The 14,376-nt window shown below is 47.2% G+C and overlaps 1 protein-coding gene across 7 annotated transcripts in view; it reads right to left on the bottom strand.

Annotated features, from left to right (window-relative positions):
* The window catches only part of TTC7B (tetratricopeptide repeat domain 7B), a 272,717-nt gene that overhangs the window by 120,865 nt on the left and 137,476 nt on the right, over positions 1-14,376 (bottom strand). For all 7 annotated transcript variants that reach the window (XM_018053841.1, XM_018053837.1, XM_018053838.1 and 4 more), the window contains 2 exons: positions 9,275-9,447; positions 1,857-1,920 (listed from right to left, as the gene is read on the bottom strand). In XM_018053841.1, coding sequence (XP_017909330.1) covers positions 1,857-1,920; positions 9,275-9,447 — 237 coding nt within the window. The remainder of the gene's footprint in view (positions 1-1,856; positions 1,921-9,274; positions 9,448-14,376) is intronic.

Here is a 14,376-nt window from a genome sequence, read left to right as displayed (position 1 = left end):
CTTACAGGGAGAACAGAACCATCCTGGTTATTTACTGTTGTCATTTGGATTTCATCATCCTCTGAAGAGATGTTCTAGAAATTAAATACGACAGAGTCGAATTTGACTGCCTCCAGGGGATCCGAAATTTGAGTTTTATCAGGGTCTGTCGCTGCAGTGAGGGCGCAGGAGAGTCAGACGTCTACTCTGAGGGCGTGCCTTCTAGAGACATCGCCAGCTTCCCCAAATTCCAAACTGCAGCGCACACAGCCTGACAACAGAACACGGTATTTTCAATCAGAACTGTCCAAGAGGGCGGAAGTGCACGGTCACCATGCTCTCAGACTGTTCCACCGTCACTAACTGAGATTGCCCAAAGGAAGCCAAACGGCAGGTTGTGAAGAGCCCCCTGAGGAGGAGGGAGTGCAGTGGCGCTCTCCCCGCCCCATCCACCTGCCACGGGACTGGACGGAGCGCGGCGCGACCCGCTCGTCTGAATGCCAGTTACAGGAGCCCACGGGCGCTGGCCTGTGCCAAGGCGGAGGAGAGCATGTAAATGACACCATCCGCAGTCACCAGCTGACAGTCAGGGAAAGATGAGCCATGGAGGCGACCTGTATCCTTCAGAGGAAGTGGGGCCAATGACGTCAAAGGGCTTCCAAATAAAAAGATGCGGTAACTCAAGCAGTCTCCCTGTTGTAAACATCATCAGGGCCATTTCACAGAAAAAGAAAACCCAAAGCTTTAAATTAAGGCAAGAAAGCTACCCTCCCTGCCCCACCCCAGCCTCTTCTGCCCCTTCTTCACTCAGCACCCGTTTCTAAGTCTTCTTCCCCGGAGGATATTTCATGCTTCCACTGAAACTGTAAGCTTGGAGTACAGGGGACCACCTTCTTTTGCTTTAGTTACACCTCGTTTTTCTCCTTGTTTTTCCTCCTGCCTGCCCAGAAGGTTGGGAGTTATGGAAGGAGAGAGAGTGTCTGCTAGAAGGAGCAGGAGGCCCCTGAAGGACGCCTCCAGTCCCTCGGCTAAACGAGTAGGTGGGCAAAGGACCTTCCGAGCCCCGGGCTTGCTGTTCTGCTCAGGTGCTCAGCACACGTCATTTAAGTGCTAACTACTATGACCCATATTACTCTGGCATGCTTCAAGCTGGGCCGTCACACCTGGCGACGTGCTAAGAAGAAACCCAGTAAATGATGAATGATGAAATTCTAGACCTAAATTCGATCTCCTGGCCAAACACTAAGAAAACATCTCAGAGGAATCTGATGGTCTGGCAAAAACTCCCTCCCAACAGTAGAACTGGGTAACAGAGTGGGCTCTCCAGGCCTGGGACTCTGCAATGCCTGGGGAACAGGTAGGGGGTTGGAGAGAGGACCTGGGCGGGCACACAAGGCAGGGTCATCAGGCTGCTGCTATGGAAACCAGAGGTTCAATACAGCCAGTGTTTCACCCCCCAATTCTCCCTCCCAAGGCAAATGAAGAAGGCTCGTAAAGGCTGACCCTTGAGGGCTTCTCCCCCACCCCCCATTTAAGGTCCCCTTGATGGTCATTTTAGCTGTAGTTACGCATATGCAACTGTGTTCTTGTTCAAGCAGTACTTTGTGGATAAATGAATGAACTCAGATGCCTGCTAATTGCTAAGGGAAAGAGGAGCTTCATGCTTCAGGCCAACCCAGGGCCATTTCTAGCCAGCCCAAGAATTAGAAACATCTCTCTTTAAACCACTGTAGTCATTTTTCCCACCAGGTACCCCCTTCAGAAAGTGCTCTTCTTGTTTCTGCAAAGAAAGAGTCACTGTCCTGATGGGGTCACCATATCAAAACAGGGACTGAAGGAATAGGGGAAAGAAAAATGTAAAAACACCTTCTACTCACCATTGACTCACTAATCAGCAGTAACAACAGGGCTTCTTCAGTATTTTCTTGAGGACAAAAAATGCTGTATAAAGAAAATTCACTTTGATATACGGCAATTTCACAGTAACACACAATATGTAACCAAGAGCAGGACTGAATGCTAACAGCTCCTAGATTCTTACATAGTATAGAACCCATGAGAAATGCTGGATGACAGACACTTGAATCAATATGTTTACTTCTGTGGTAATCTATGGAACTTACACATTTTAACTATGCATCTAAATAGCAGGTAACAGGGTAAAGCTGTAGAGACCAAGTTAAAAGCCCAAGTAACACTTGTGACTATTATAGGCGCAGAAATTTTGATAACTACAAACTGACATTGTCTCAATAACACAGACTCTCTCCTAAACCCATTATGAGTTATCAACTGCAGACATTTCAGTACACGGTACTCTTCTTATATCTTACTTGCTAGCTGGCATATTGTATATTGTCATTTCAATGAAGTAGGAGATTGGAAGCAATTTTAGAGTTTGAATAATTCCTAGGATACTGTAAGAGTTTCATGAGCTAAGTGAGCTATCTTACAGAAACACACATGCTGTATTTTGGGGTAACATACAAGAACTGTCTTATTAATCAATTTTATGGAATTTGGCTAGACTCGACATCTTGGATTAAAAGGAAAGGCTTTCAGGCTCAATGTTGCTCAGGATTATAGAACAATAAAAACCAAACGTAACTCTGACCTCCATTCTCTATATCATTTTTTTTTTCTGATTTGAGTATTTTAAAAGACTTCCTGCAATTTTCTCCATTCTAAACCTCTAGAATCCTTGAGTAGAACTGTGAGCTGCATCACAAGTTGGGCCAAACTCGACTCTTGTTTTGTGGAATGCTAGCAGAGTGCAGGAAGAGCGAGCTTGGTTAGGGACCTCCCCGCTGGTCAGTGGTCCAGGCTGCGGGGGCGCAGGCTCAGCCCCTGGCTGGGGACCAAGACCCTGCATGCTGTGCAGCAGGACCAAAAAGAGAAGTTAACTTGGTTAAAAACGAACCAACAAACTCCTGGATTTTCGGAGATGACTAAATAAAGACTAAATTCACACCTTCCCAGGTACTATTACATTTAACTTAAGAGAAGGGATGAGGCCCCCTGCCACCCTCAAATGGTCAAAAAATGTTTTCCAAATGATTCTAAATACTTGTTCTCTTTTAAGTGCCGGCACGTTTTGTGCTGTGTCAAAGACCATGAGGAGTTAGGAAAGCACAGTGACTGAGACTTTACGACTCGGACACCCTGGACGTGAGGAGACCACCTGTGGGACGGTGCCTGTTGCTCTTTCAGGACTAAGATTTTTAAAAAGGGCCTGTGAGCTTCAGGGCAGCAAGGGAGAAACAGGCATAGAGAACAGACCTGCGGACGTGGGAGAAGGGAGAGAGTAACGTGGAAACGTACAGGACCGTGTGTGAAACAGACAGAATGGGAGCGTGCTGTGCGACTCGGGGAGCTCAGGCTGCAGGCTGGGGTGGAGGAGACGGGAGGGGGTCCGGGAGGGAGGGGACGTGGGTGTGCCTGTGGCTGATTCTTGTTGAGGTGTGACGGAACACGGCAGAATCCTGTAAACCAATTATCCTCCAATTTAAAAAAATTTTAAAAGGGGGGGTGCCTGTGAGTAAGGAGTGAGATTCTAGAATCTGCAGTGACCTCATTTAAGAGGTAGCTTTAGGCGCCTTGGGTTTTTACAAGAGAGAACACTTCTTTCCCCTTAAATTCAGAAATAGAGCCTACAGGCTTTGAATTCAGAATGCTCGTGTGAGTGAGTGTGTGTGGTGTGTGAGTGTGTGTGGTGTGTGAGTGTGTGCATCCAGCCATCAGTTCCTGACATTCTGGTTCATGTTCACATGCAACTGGGACCGCACAAAAAAAACAGTAACATTAAGCTTTTTTTTTTTTTTCCCCATAGCTAGCCAGTTCTGCATTGTCCAGACTAACTGAAAAGAGAGAGAGCCCATGCTAACTGTGACTTAACACCAGCAAGCTGAGTCCAAAATAAGCCCCAGATTCCATCTGCGCCGTCTAGGCTGCCTGGATGTGAGGCTGTGTTATTTTAACCAGAGCTGCTAACAAGTAGCACGTTAACTGATTCTAATTCTACTTCCTCCACCCTTCCTGTACCCTCTACCCTTTCCAAGGCAGGCAAGATGGGTCCCCAGGGGCGCTGCAAAGCTCCGAGGGCCCGCAGGAAGGAGCGGGGACCAGAGGAGGGGAAGGACAGCTTCAGAGATGCGCCTGCAAGGCTGCACACTGTAGTTTTCCCCCGCCAGCCACGGAGCCTCTGGACCTATTTCTGGCGGTTCTTTCCCTTTTCCCTGTGGAGCTCAGGGTGGACGGTGAAAACTTCCGGGCTCTCCTTTTGTGATGTTGTCCTCTTAGGGCCCAAGAGTGTCAAGGGGAGGTCCTGGGGCCCCCAGGCCTCAGGCTGTGGAGCTGGGAAACTGCAGCCTTAGATCTGGAGGAAGGTGATGGAAGAGCTGACCATTTATCCCTTTGGTTCAGCCGTCAAGTAGTTATCAGGACCCTTCAATGTCCCCATCGCTGTCCTTCAGACAGCATCCTCATCCTTACCAAAGGCCTCTGCATTGGTTGCCAGGAGGTTCTGACCTGTATTTAGGACGCCAGGATAATTGCTTTCTACTCTGAGGCCTACAGAGGAGTTTGGCACGATGTATGGCACTCCATGGGGTCGCACAGAGTCGGACACAACTGAAGCGACTTAGCAGCAGCAGCAGCATGGCACGCCTAGTGTTCAAAGAATCATCATCTGCTTCCTGGCACAAAACAGTGGCTTCTAGCCTCCTTCTTTACTTTGCGCTAATTATCTAATCTAACATGCATTTCCTTATCTAAGCCACCTCAAGGGCTCCTTACGAAGAGGAATACAGTGGAAGAAAGAAAATGAAGCAGATGCGTCCATGTTAGGAAGAAGTAAAACTGGATTTGTGGACAACATGATCTTGTATATAGAAAATCCCAAGGGATCTAAAAAGCTATTCGAACTAATAAACCAGTTCAGCAGGACTTCAGCATACACAATCAATACAGACAATCGATTTTATTTCTATATACTTGCAACAAACAACCCCCAAATAAAAGTAATAGTAGCAATTCCATTTATGGTAGTATTGAAAAGAATAGCAACAAACCAAAACACCCTCAGATAAGTTTACAAAAGCGCAAACAGTATACCTTGAAAACTTCAAATTGTTGTCAAAAAAAATTAAAGAAAAATGGAAAGATATTTCCTGGTCATGAAGACTTAATATTGCCAGGATGGTGTGCATAAGTGCTAAATCACGTCAGTCGTCTCCAACTCTTTGTGACCCCATGGACTGTAGCCGGCCAGGCTCTTCTATCCATGGATTCTCCAGGCAAGAGTACTGGAGTGGGTTGCCATGCCCTCCTCCAGGGGACTTTCCCAACCCCAGGATGGAACCCATGTCTCTTAAGTCTCCAGTACTGGCAGGCGGGTTCTTTACCACTAGCGCCACCTGGGAAGCCCTGTTAAGATGGCAACACTCCTCAAATTTATCTACAAGTTAGATTCATTTCCTATCATGATCCTAGTTGCCCTTTTTTGTTTTTTGCAGCAATAGACCAAATGATCCTAAAATTCACGTGAAAATATAAGGGTTTGGGGGGAAGGCAGGCCAAGGGGTGCTTATTAGCAGCAAATAAACGAGAAGGAATACCATGGAAGAAAGAAAATGAAGCAAAAGGTGTCTATGTTAGGAAGAAGTAAAACTATATTAGCGGACGACATGATCTCGTACATGGAAAATCCCAAGGGATCTTTGGGGGGTTTATTTGGGGGGCAATAAAAATGTTCTAAATTCGACCACAGCGACGAGCAATGTGACTCTGGTAAAAGCCCCATTAAAGTGCACTGTACACTTTAAATGAGCGAATTGTACAGCGTGTGAACTAGACAGCAACAAGACATTGATAAAAACGGCCATGTGTATGTGTGTGACATGGAACTTGTGCCTCAACAACCATTCATGGTATAGGGATCTCCCCTTTAACGAATAACTCCATTTAACTCGATCGATGTTTTGCCTCCGTAACTCTGTACAGATGGGGAAGCTGATGTATGGCAAAGACCGGGTGGTTCCGGAAAGAAGAGAGACTCGGCCGGCGCTCTGAGCTTTGCTGCCTTCAAGGGGTGAGGCCACACTGGAATAGCACCCAGACACAGAGCTTCATCCACATGGCAGACTTGACTGGGGGTGGGAGCACGAGCTGGAGTCTTCAATATACTGGGCTTATGAAGCATCTCAAGCAGAGGGAAAATCTAAAGTCTATTTTTAAGGTTTAAAAACATTACCTAAAAAAGAACCTCAGTCCTGCTGCTAAATAGCTCATAATAAGGGGTCAGCTTTTATAAGTGAGAGTTTGAGAACTGCTAGAACAGATGTTCTATGAATCCAGATAAAGAGTAAGGAACGCAGGAAAAAGTTAAGAAATTGCTCACTAGTCTGAATCCATACAAGAAATACAAATTGAACAAGATCACGAGAGAGAGAAAGGCCAGGGTCAGTTTAAGAAGACTGAGAGGCAGTGGCCAGTGGCCACAGGACTGGAAAAAGTCAGTTTTCATTCCAATCCCAAAGAAAGGCAATGCCAAAGAATGCTCAAACTACCACACAATTGCACTCATCTCACACACTAGTAAAGTAATGCTCAAAATTCTCCAAGCCAGGCTTCAGCAATAGGTGAACCGTGAACTTCCAGATGTTCAAGCTGGTCTTAGAAAAGGCAGAGGAACCAGAGATCAAATTGCCAACATCCACTGGATCATGGAAAAAGCAAGAGAGTTCCAGAAAAACATCTATTTCTGCTTTATTGACTACGCCAAAGCCTTTGACTGTGTGGATCACAGCAAACTGGAAAATTCTTCCAGAGATGGGAATACCAGACCACCTGACCTGCCTCTTGAGAAACCTATACGCAGGTCAGGAAGGAACAGTTAGAACTGGACATGGAACAACAGACTGGTTCCAAATAGGAAAAGGAGTCCGTCAAGGCTGTATATTGTCACCCTGCTTATTTAACTTATATGCAGAGTACATCATGAGAAACTCTGGGCAGGAAGAAGCACAAGCTGGAATCAAGATTGCCGGGAGAAATATCAGTCACCTCAGATATGCAGATGACACCACCCTTATGGCAGAAAGTGAAGAGGAACTAAAGAGCCTCTTGAAGAAAGTGAAAGTGGAGAGTGAAAAAGTTGGCTTAAAGCTCAACATTCAGAAAACGAAGATCATGGCATCTGGTCCCATCACTTCATGGTAAATCGATGGGGAAAAGGTGGAAGCAGTCAGAGACTTTTTTGGGCCCCAAAATCACTGCAGATGGTGACTGCAGCCATGAAATTAAAAGACGCTTGCTCCTTAGGAGGAAAGCAATGACCAACCTGCTGCTGCTGATGAGTCACTTCAGTCATGTCCGACTCTGTGCAACCCCACAGACGGCTGCCCGCCAGGCACCCCCGTCCCTGGGATTCTTCAGGCAAGAACACTGGAGTGGGGTGCCATTTCCTTCTCCAATGCATGAAAAGTGAAAAGTGAAAGTGAAATCGCTCAGTCATGTCCGACTCTTAGCAACCCCATGGACTGCAGCCCCCCAGGCTCCTCCGTCCATGGGATTTTCCAGGCAAGAGTACTGGAGTGGGGTGCCATCACCTTCTCCATGACAAACTAGACAGTGTATTAAAAAGCAGAGACATTACTTTCCCAACAAAGGTCCATCTAGTCAAGGCTATGGTTTTTCCAGTGGTCATGTGTGGATGTGAGAGTTGGACTGTGAAGAAAGCTGAGCGCTGAAGAATTGATGCTTTTGAAGTGTGTTGTTGGAGAAGTCTTGAGAGTCCCTTGGACTGCAAGAAGATCCAACCAGTCCATCCTAAAGGAGATCAGTCCTGAATATTCATTGGAAGGACTGATGCTGAAGCTGAAGCTCCAATACTTTGGCCACCTGATGGGAAGAACTGACTCACTTGAAAAGACTCTGATGCTGGGAAAGATTGAAGGCAGGAGGAGAAGGGGACGACAGAGGATGAGATGGCTGGATGGCATCACCGACTCAATGGACATGGGTTTGAGTGAATTCTGGGAGTTGGTGATGGACACGGAGGCCTAGCGTGCTGCAGTCCATGGGGTCACAGAGTCGGACACGACTGAGTGACTGAGCTGACTGACCGACTGAGAGGCAGTTACCCTGAGAAGCGCTGCCCCCCGAAGCTGCAGGGCGGTGCTCAGAAGCCTCAGCCGCGATGACCCTCCAGTCCCCATGTCTGTCAGCGCTCCCCGGGGCCTCAGAGGCAGCAGCCTGCGGGCTCTCGGCCATTCTCCCGCTGCACAGTGACTAAAGGTGTCCACGGCTATGTGTACATGCTCCTCTCTCCCTCACGGCGAGGTTCTGAAAAGCCACCGAGCCTCGGTCTTGTAGGAACAAAGGCGGGAAGGAAGGCTCCGAGGGGAGGAGTCGGGGATGAGTCAAGCCTGGTCCTGTCTTCCTGCCGCTCGGGGCCTCTCCCTGTTTCCTGCCTACTCCTTCCCGAGGGGGAAAGCCCAGATGGAGCCCGGCGTGGACCCTTACCCCGTCATCCTCAAAGGTGATCCAGTCCCAACTTCAAAACTGGAAACAATGAACACTCTACAGAGATATCACCTTTCAATCCCTTGTAAATTATTAATCATTTGTTAATTACTTAATTCTCCTTCTTCTTACAGCTAATTCGGTTTAAAACAAATTTTTAAACAAAGGATCAAGGAATTGCTGAGGAAAAGAAAAAAAAGTAAATTCTGGCTTACTAATAACTTTGTATGATGCTGAAGTTCTTGTAATAATCTGAATGAAAATCCCAAAACCAACAGTGAAGGCTGAGAATAGCAACCAAGCTATTTTAGATGAGAATGAGAGCATTTTCCTACTTAAAAGGTCCCCACTAGTGCATGGATTTTGCTGAAGTTATGAAAAATAAAGAGGTATCTTTATTAAACTGGTAAATTAGACTTGCTCGTCTGGTTCTCTTTCAGGGGAGAAAAAATCTACCCTTGAACTTCTATACATCTGTGTGTGTGTGTGTGTGTGTGTGCGCGCGTGCGCTAAGTTGCTTCAGTTGTGTCCGACCCTTCGTGACCCCGTGGACTGTAGCATCAAGCTCCTGTGTCCATGGGATTCTCCAGGCAAGAACACTGGAGTGGGCTGCCGTGCCCTCCTCCAGGGGCCCTTCCTGACCCAGGGATCGAACCCTGGCCTCTTATGTCTCCCACACGGGCAGGCGGGTTCTTAACCACTAGCGCCACCCGGGAGGCCCGAAGTCTCCCTCCCATCCCCTAACCTCCAAGTGAGACAGCGGTTCCCTTACTTCTCTCCTGAGTAGACGCGGGCTTTCCGGGTGAGGGTGTAGGTTTTCGTGTTTGCTCCTTTCCGGAGAGGATCGTCCAGGGGCGACTGGCACGGCGGATCCTCCAGAGGGTTCCAGTAGCTCTGCTCACACATACCCCGCAGCAAGATCTCCGCCAGCTGCCTGGCTATCGTCTGGGGACACGAAGGAGCAAAGGGACAGTCGTGAGTCTGCGCCGCGCTGTGCGCCGCGCCGTTCGCTCATTCACTGGCTCGTTCAGCAAATACTTCTCAGCCATCGCTTTGTCATCACTATTCCAAGACTCACTAACAATTTCTACTATGATGAAAACTCTCCAGTTGATGACAACAAAAATAAAATATGATACACTAAGATATTTGAAACACTTAAAAAACAGATAACCTCATGCCCTGCAAATGCTGCCCTGCTTCTGTTATACGCTGGAACACTAAACATGTTTTGGACCTGAAATTTTTAGTTAAGCTCTTTTCCAAAAGCTCTTATATAAACTAAATAATAGGTGAACTGCAAATATTTTCATCACTGTCCAACCGATGCCTGCTAAAGCCTGAAGTTGGCAGAAAGCCAGAACTCAACCTAGATGATGTAATCCCTGAAAAAAATCTCTTTGTTGATGATAAGAGGATGTCTGCTGCAGATTTTTAGAACGTCTTCCTTCTTAGGCATGCCAAGGACAAGTCCTATGTGTCCCCGCCCTGGCCCTCAGCACCTGAGACCCTGACCTGCTCTCCCCGCATCCTGGGTCTTCCAGCCCCAGGCTCCCACTGGCCAGGTGCAGAGAGGGCAAAGTGGGAACTATGGATACTGTGAAGAAACACATTTTTTCAAAGCCGGGTAGACATCTCTTTTCTCACTATGAAAACTCGGAAATATCTGAGTCTTGTCCTAGATTAGATGCAGGTTGGCGTGTTTTCCTAACGCTATAGCTCTGCTGCCTGGAATAGCACCGTGGGTGTGAGCCTGCTACGTCACTCAGTCCTGTCCGGCTCCTTGCGACCCCTCGGACTGTGGCCCGCCAGGCTCCTCTGTCCATGGGATTCTCCAGGCAAGAATGCTGGAGCGGGCTGCCGTGCCCTCCTCCAGGGGATCTTCCTGACCCAGGGATCGAACTTGTGTCTCTTACGTCTCCTGCATTGGCGGGTTCTCCACCGCCAGCGCCACCTGGGAAGCCCGAACAGCGCTGTGGACGATGTACCAGGGGCAGGAGAGAAGCCAGCTACTAAGAAAAACTGTGCTAACTGGTGTCCTCATCATCTCCCAGCGGCAAAGAAGAGAAATTAAAAAAAAAAAATCCCTCTGAAACTAGGAGTGCATTGCAGGGAGATCCAGGCGACCTCACACTCAGCCAGAGGCGGGGGAGAGAGCGCCGCCCAGCGGGCTTCCCACAAGGTCTTAGCGTTCTCTGGAAGAGGCAGGCAAGGGATACTGATCTTCCCTGAGAATAAGACTTTTCAAATCAGTATGTTCCGGAAGAGAACTTTGCTAGGCTTTCATCTATGGGAAATCTCTTAAAACACCACAAGGAAACCTAAATGCAACCCAATCACTAGCTTAGTGGTTCCTGATAACCTCTGGGTAAAGGCAAATTTTCTTCATTATTCCCAAGTAAGACCCACTGGCTTTAAATGTCTATAAAAATGTGAAATTAGATGCACTCCAATCATCCCCAGCTGAGCCATCTGTAAAGATCTCATAAGAACACGATTTTCAGGACCTAAACAGTTCCTGGACCATTTTCTTAAACCTCCCGTTACGGCCTCGTTTTGATCTCACTGCAGTCATATAAACTAATGACTTCTGCTGGAAGCATCAACTGGCAAGAATAACCTCCACTGGCTCTAGCTGAGGGGAAAAAAATGTTAAAGGGGAAACATGAACAGGAACTTCACATTGTGGCTGTATCTGCCACAGAGGGATTCTGAGGTAAAAGTCTCTGTCCCCAGGATAGCCTGCTTGTCCGCTGCTGGACAGCTCATGTCAGACCTCATTTTCCCTGAAGGCATTAACCTTCCAGAGAGAGCTTTTTGATGAGGTTTTGATGTGATTGCATATATTAAAGGCATCAGCTCATCACGCACCTGTTAGGAAGGATGTTGGTTATATTCACTGAAAGCACAAATGAAGCTCAGAGGAGACTGAACAGGAGAAATTATCAGCAAGATCACCACCGTCTATGATACCTTTTATGTTTTATACTCAGGGCATATCTAGCTTGTAGTTTAACCGCCTAAAAATTGTTGATAACTACCAAATATATTTCAAATGAAAGGAGACAAAGGAGGAAAGCTGGTCTGGAAGAAGAACTTGAACGTCTTTGTACAAATTTGGTCATTAAATGCAGTTTTTTTTTGCACGTGTTTTTAAACCTCACGTAACGTAAAATTCACCATTTTAAAGAGTATAATCCAGTGGCACTTAGCACAGACACAGCGTTGTACAACCTTGGTCACTATCTGGATCCGGAACATTCTTTCCCCTAAAAGGAAACCCCATACCCTTTAAGAAGCACTCTCCACGCTCCCTCCTCCCACACCCTGGGAACCTCGACTCCGCTTCCTGTGGCTGTGGGTGGCCTAGTTTGGACATTTCATATCAAAGGAACCACACAACCGGTGGTCTCGCTGTGTCTGACTCCCGTCACTCAGCAGGGTCTTTTCAGGGTCTGTCCATGGAGCAGCACGAACCAGCCCTTCACTCCTCTTTGCAGCGGAATGATATTCCATTGTATTCCATTCATTCAGTCATCAGCGGTAGACACGTAAATTGTTTCCATCTTCTGGCCACCATAAGGAGTGCTGCTGTGAACAGCGGTACACAAGTTTTGGTTTGAAAACCTGCTTTCAATTATTTGGAGGATTTACCTAGGAATGGGGCTGCGGTAAATGTGCTTTTAAATCCTTCTCTGCTACAGTTTCACACCAGAGTTTACAAGGTTTTCCGTCTCATAGTGTCAGTCGCTCGTCGTGCCTGACTCTGCGACGGGGACTGCAGTTCACTAGGCTCCTCTCCCCATGAGATTTTCCAGGCAAGGATACTGGAGTGGGTTGTCATTTCCGTCTCATAGGACTATAATAAATTTGCAATTATCAGCTAATCGAAAAGGAATCTTACAGCAATTAAGAAACACTGTCTTAGAGAAGAAGAAAAATCGTATGACATCCTTTATGTGTAGAATCTAAAAAGAAATTATACAGATGAACTTATTTACAAGACAGAAACCAACTCCAGACTTAAGGAAGGAACGTAAGATTGCCAGTGGGTAACAGTGGGGGGAAGAGACAGTCAGGGAGTTTGGGATGGACATTTACGCACCGCTATGTCTAAATGGATAACCAGCAAGGACCTCGGGAGAGCTCAGGGAACTCTGCTCAACGTCACGTGGAGGCCTGGATGGGAGGGGGGTCTGGGGAAGAATGGGTCTATGTCTGTGGAAGGCTGAGTCCCTTCATGGTCCATCCGCAACTATCGCAACATTGCTAACTGGCTATACTCCAACATAAAATAAAAAGTTAAAAAAAAAACATAAAGTCTCTCTCTCACACACACACACACACGAGAAACCCTGTCTCACGAGTGGCAATCGCTGAAGAAGCTTCCTCACATCCAGTGGAAACCAGAGGATGCCAGTGAAGACGTCCCAGGAAGCATCTCTCAGCTGGGCTGGGCAGAGAGTCGCTTGCAGAAGGTGGACAATACAGGTTCCCGAGTCTGGCCACAGGCTGGCACTCCCGAGGCCAAGCACAGGGCTGAGCATTTGCTCAAAGGCCTCGGATGTATCGGATGCACGCCGCTGGCTGAGCACTCAAGCAATTAGAAACAGTTTAGTTTAGGTTACTCGTGGACCACCAGCCAAGACCACAGGTGTGCCTGCAACTCAGACGTGACACTGAGTGTGAAGCGACTCCCCTCGTGTTGGACGTGAACATGTCAGTCACTCAGCTGCGTCCAACTCTTTGCCACCCCATGAACTGTAGCCCGCCAGGCTCCTCTGTCCATGGGCTTCCCCAAGCAAGGGCACTGGAGTGGGCTGCCTTCCTTCTCCAGGAGCCCTTTCCAATTTAGTGATCAAACTCAGGTCTCCCGCACTGTAGATGGGCCACTTTACCGTGTGAGCGACCGGGGAAGCCGGCGTTAACACTGACCAGTTAGTTAAGAGCTGGGAGCGTCCAGGGTCAGCTTCAGTCCTCACGGCTTCCTTTAGAAGTTTCTTCACTGGGTTTCTCAGGAAAAAAAAAAAAAGAAACCACTCTTCCTTCCTAACATATTTTCTGGCCAGACTCCTACCTCACAGGATTTTTATAAGTTAAAACACATTGATTGAAAATCATAAACCTTACACAATAATAGAAAATATTCTCTAACTCTGAAAAATAATGTTGGCGTGAGCAACAGGCAGATTCCCACGGTGCAGTCCGTGTACACGTGCCTTTTTAATGAGGAAGAACCATTCATTTCCTTAATGAAATATATATTTTTTGAGAGTGTATATTTAAGAATTTTGAAAGACTGTCTAAGCGAACTTCTAAAGCAATTACAAGAACACTTGCCAGTACTGTCACTATGCTTTAAACCTTTTAAGCTGCTCATGCTGACCAGTTGGGAAGTTTTATGGAATATGGGGAGGAGGTCAATTTGAGAGAAAAGACATGTGGCAATAATTTTTATCCATATTTTTGCAGGGTTTTTTTTTCCCCTGAAAGAACTGTGTTGGTCAAAAAATATTTCCTTTGAACTTCTGAGGGCACGCATAAATCATATCAACACATAAATAAATACCAAAGACCAAGTGAGTTCTTGGTGGTGGTGGTGGTGGGGGGTGGGGGTGTGTGTGGTGTGTGTGTGTGTGTGTGTGTGTGTGGTGTGTGTGTGTGTGTGTGTGTGTGTGTGTGTGTGTGTGTGTGTGTGTGTGTGTGTGTGTGTGTGTGTGTGTGTGTGTGTGTGTGTGTGTGTGTGTGTGTGTGTGTGTGTGTGTGTGTGTGTGTGTGTGTGTGTGTGTGTGTGTGTGAGTGAAGTCACCCATCTTGTTCTACCTCCTATAATTCTGGGCCCTCCAGGTGGCGCTAGTGTTAAAGAGCCTGCCT

This window comes from Capra hircus, chromosome 10 (genome assembly GCF_001704415.2).
Source record: "Capra hircus breed San Clemente chromosome 10, ASM170441v1, whole genome shotgun sequence".
Classification (NCBI taxonomy): domain Eukaryota; kingdom Metazoa; phylum Chordata; class Mammalia; order Artiodactyla; family Bovidae; genus Capra; species Capra hircus.
Note: the sequence above shows the minus strand (reverse complement) of the source record. Positions and strands in the feature narration are given on the sequence as shown.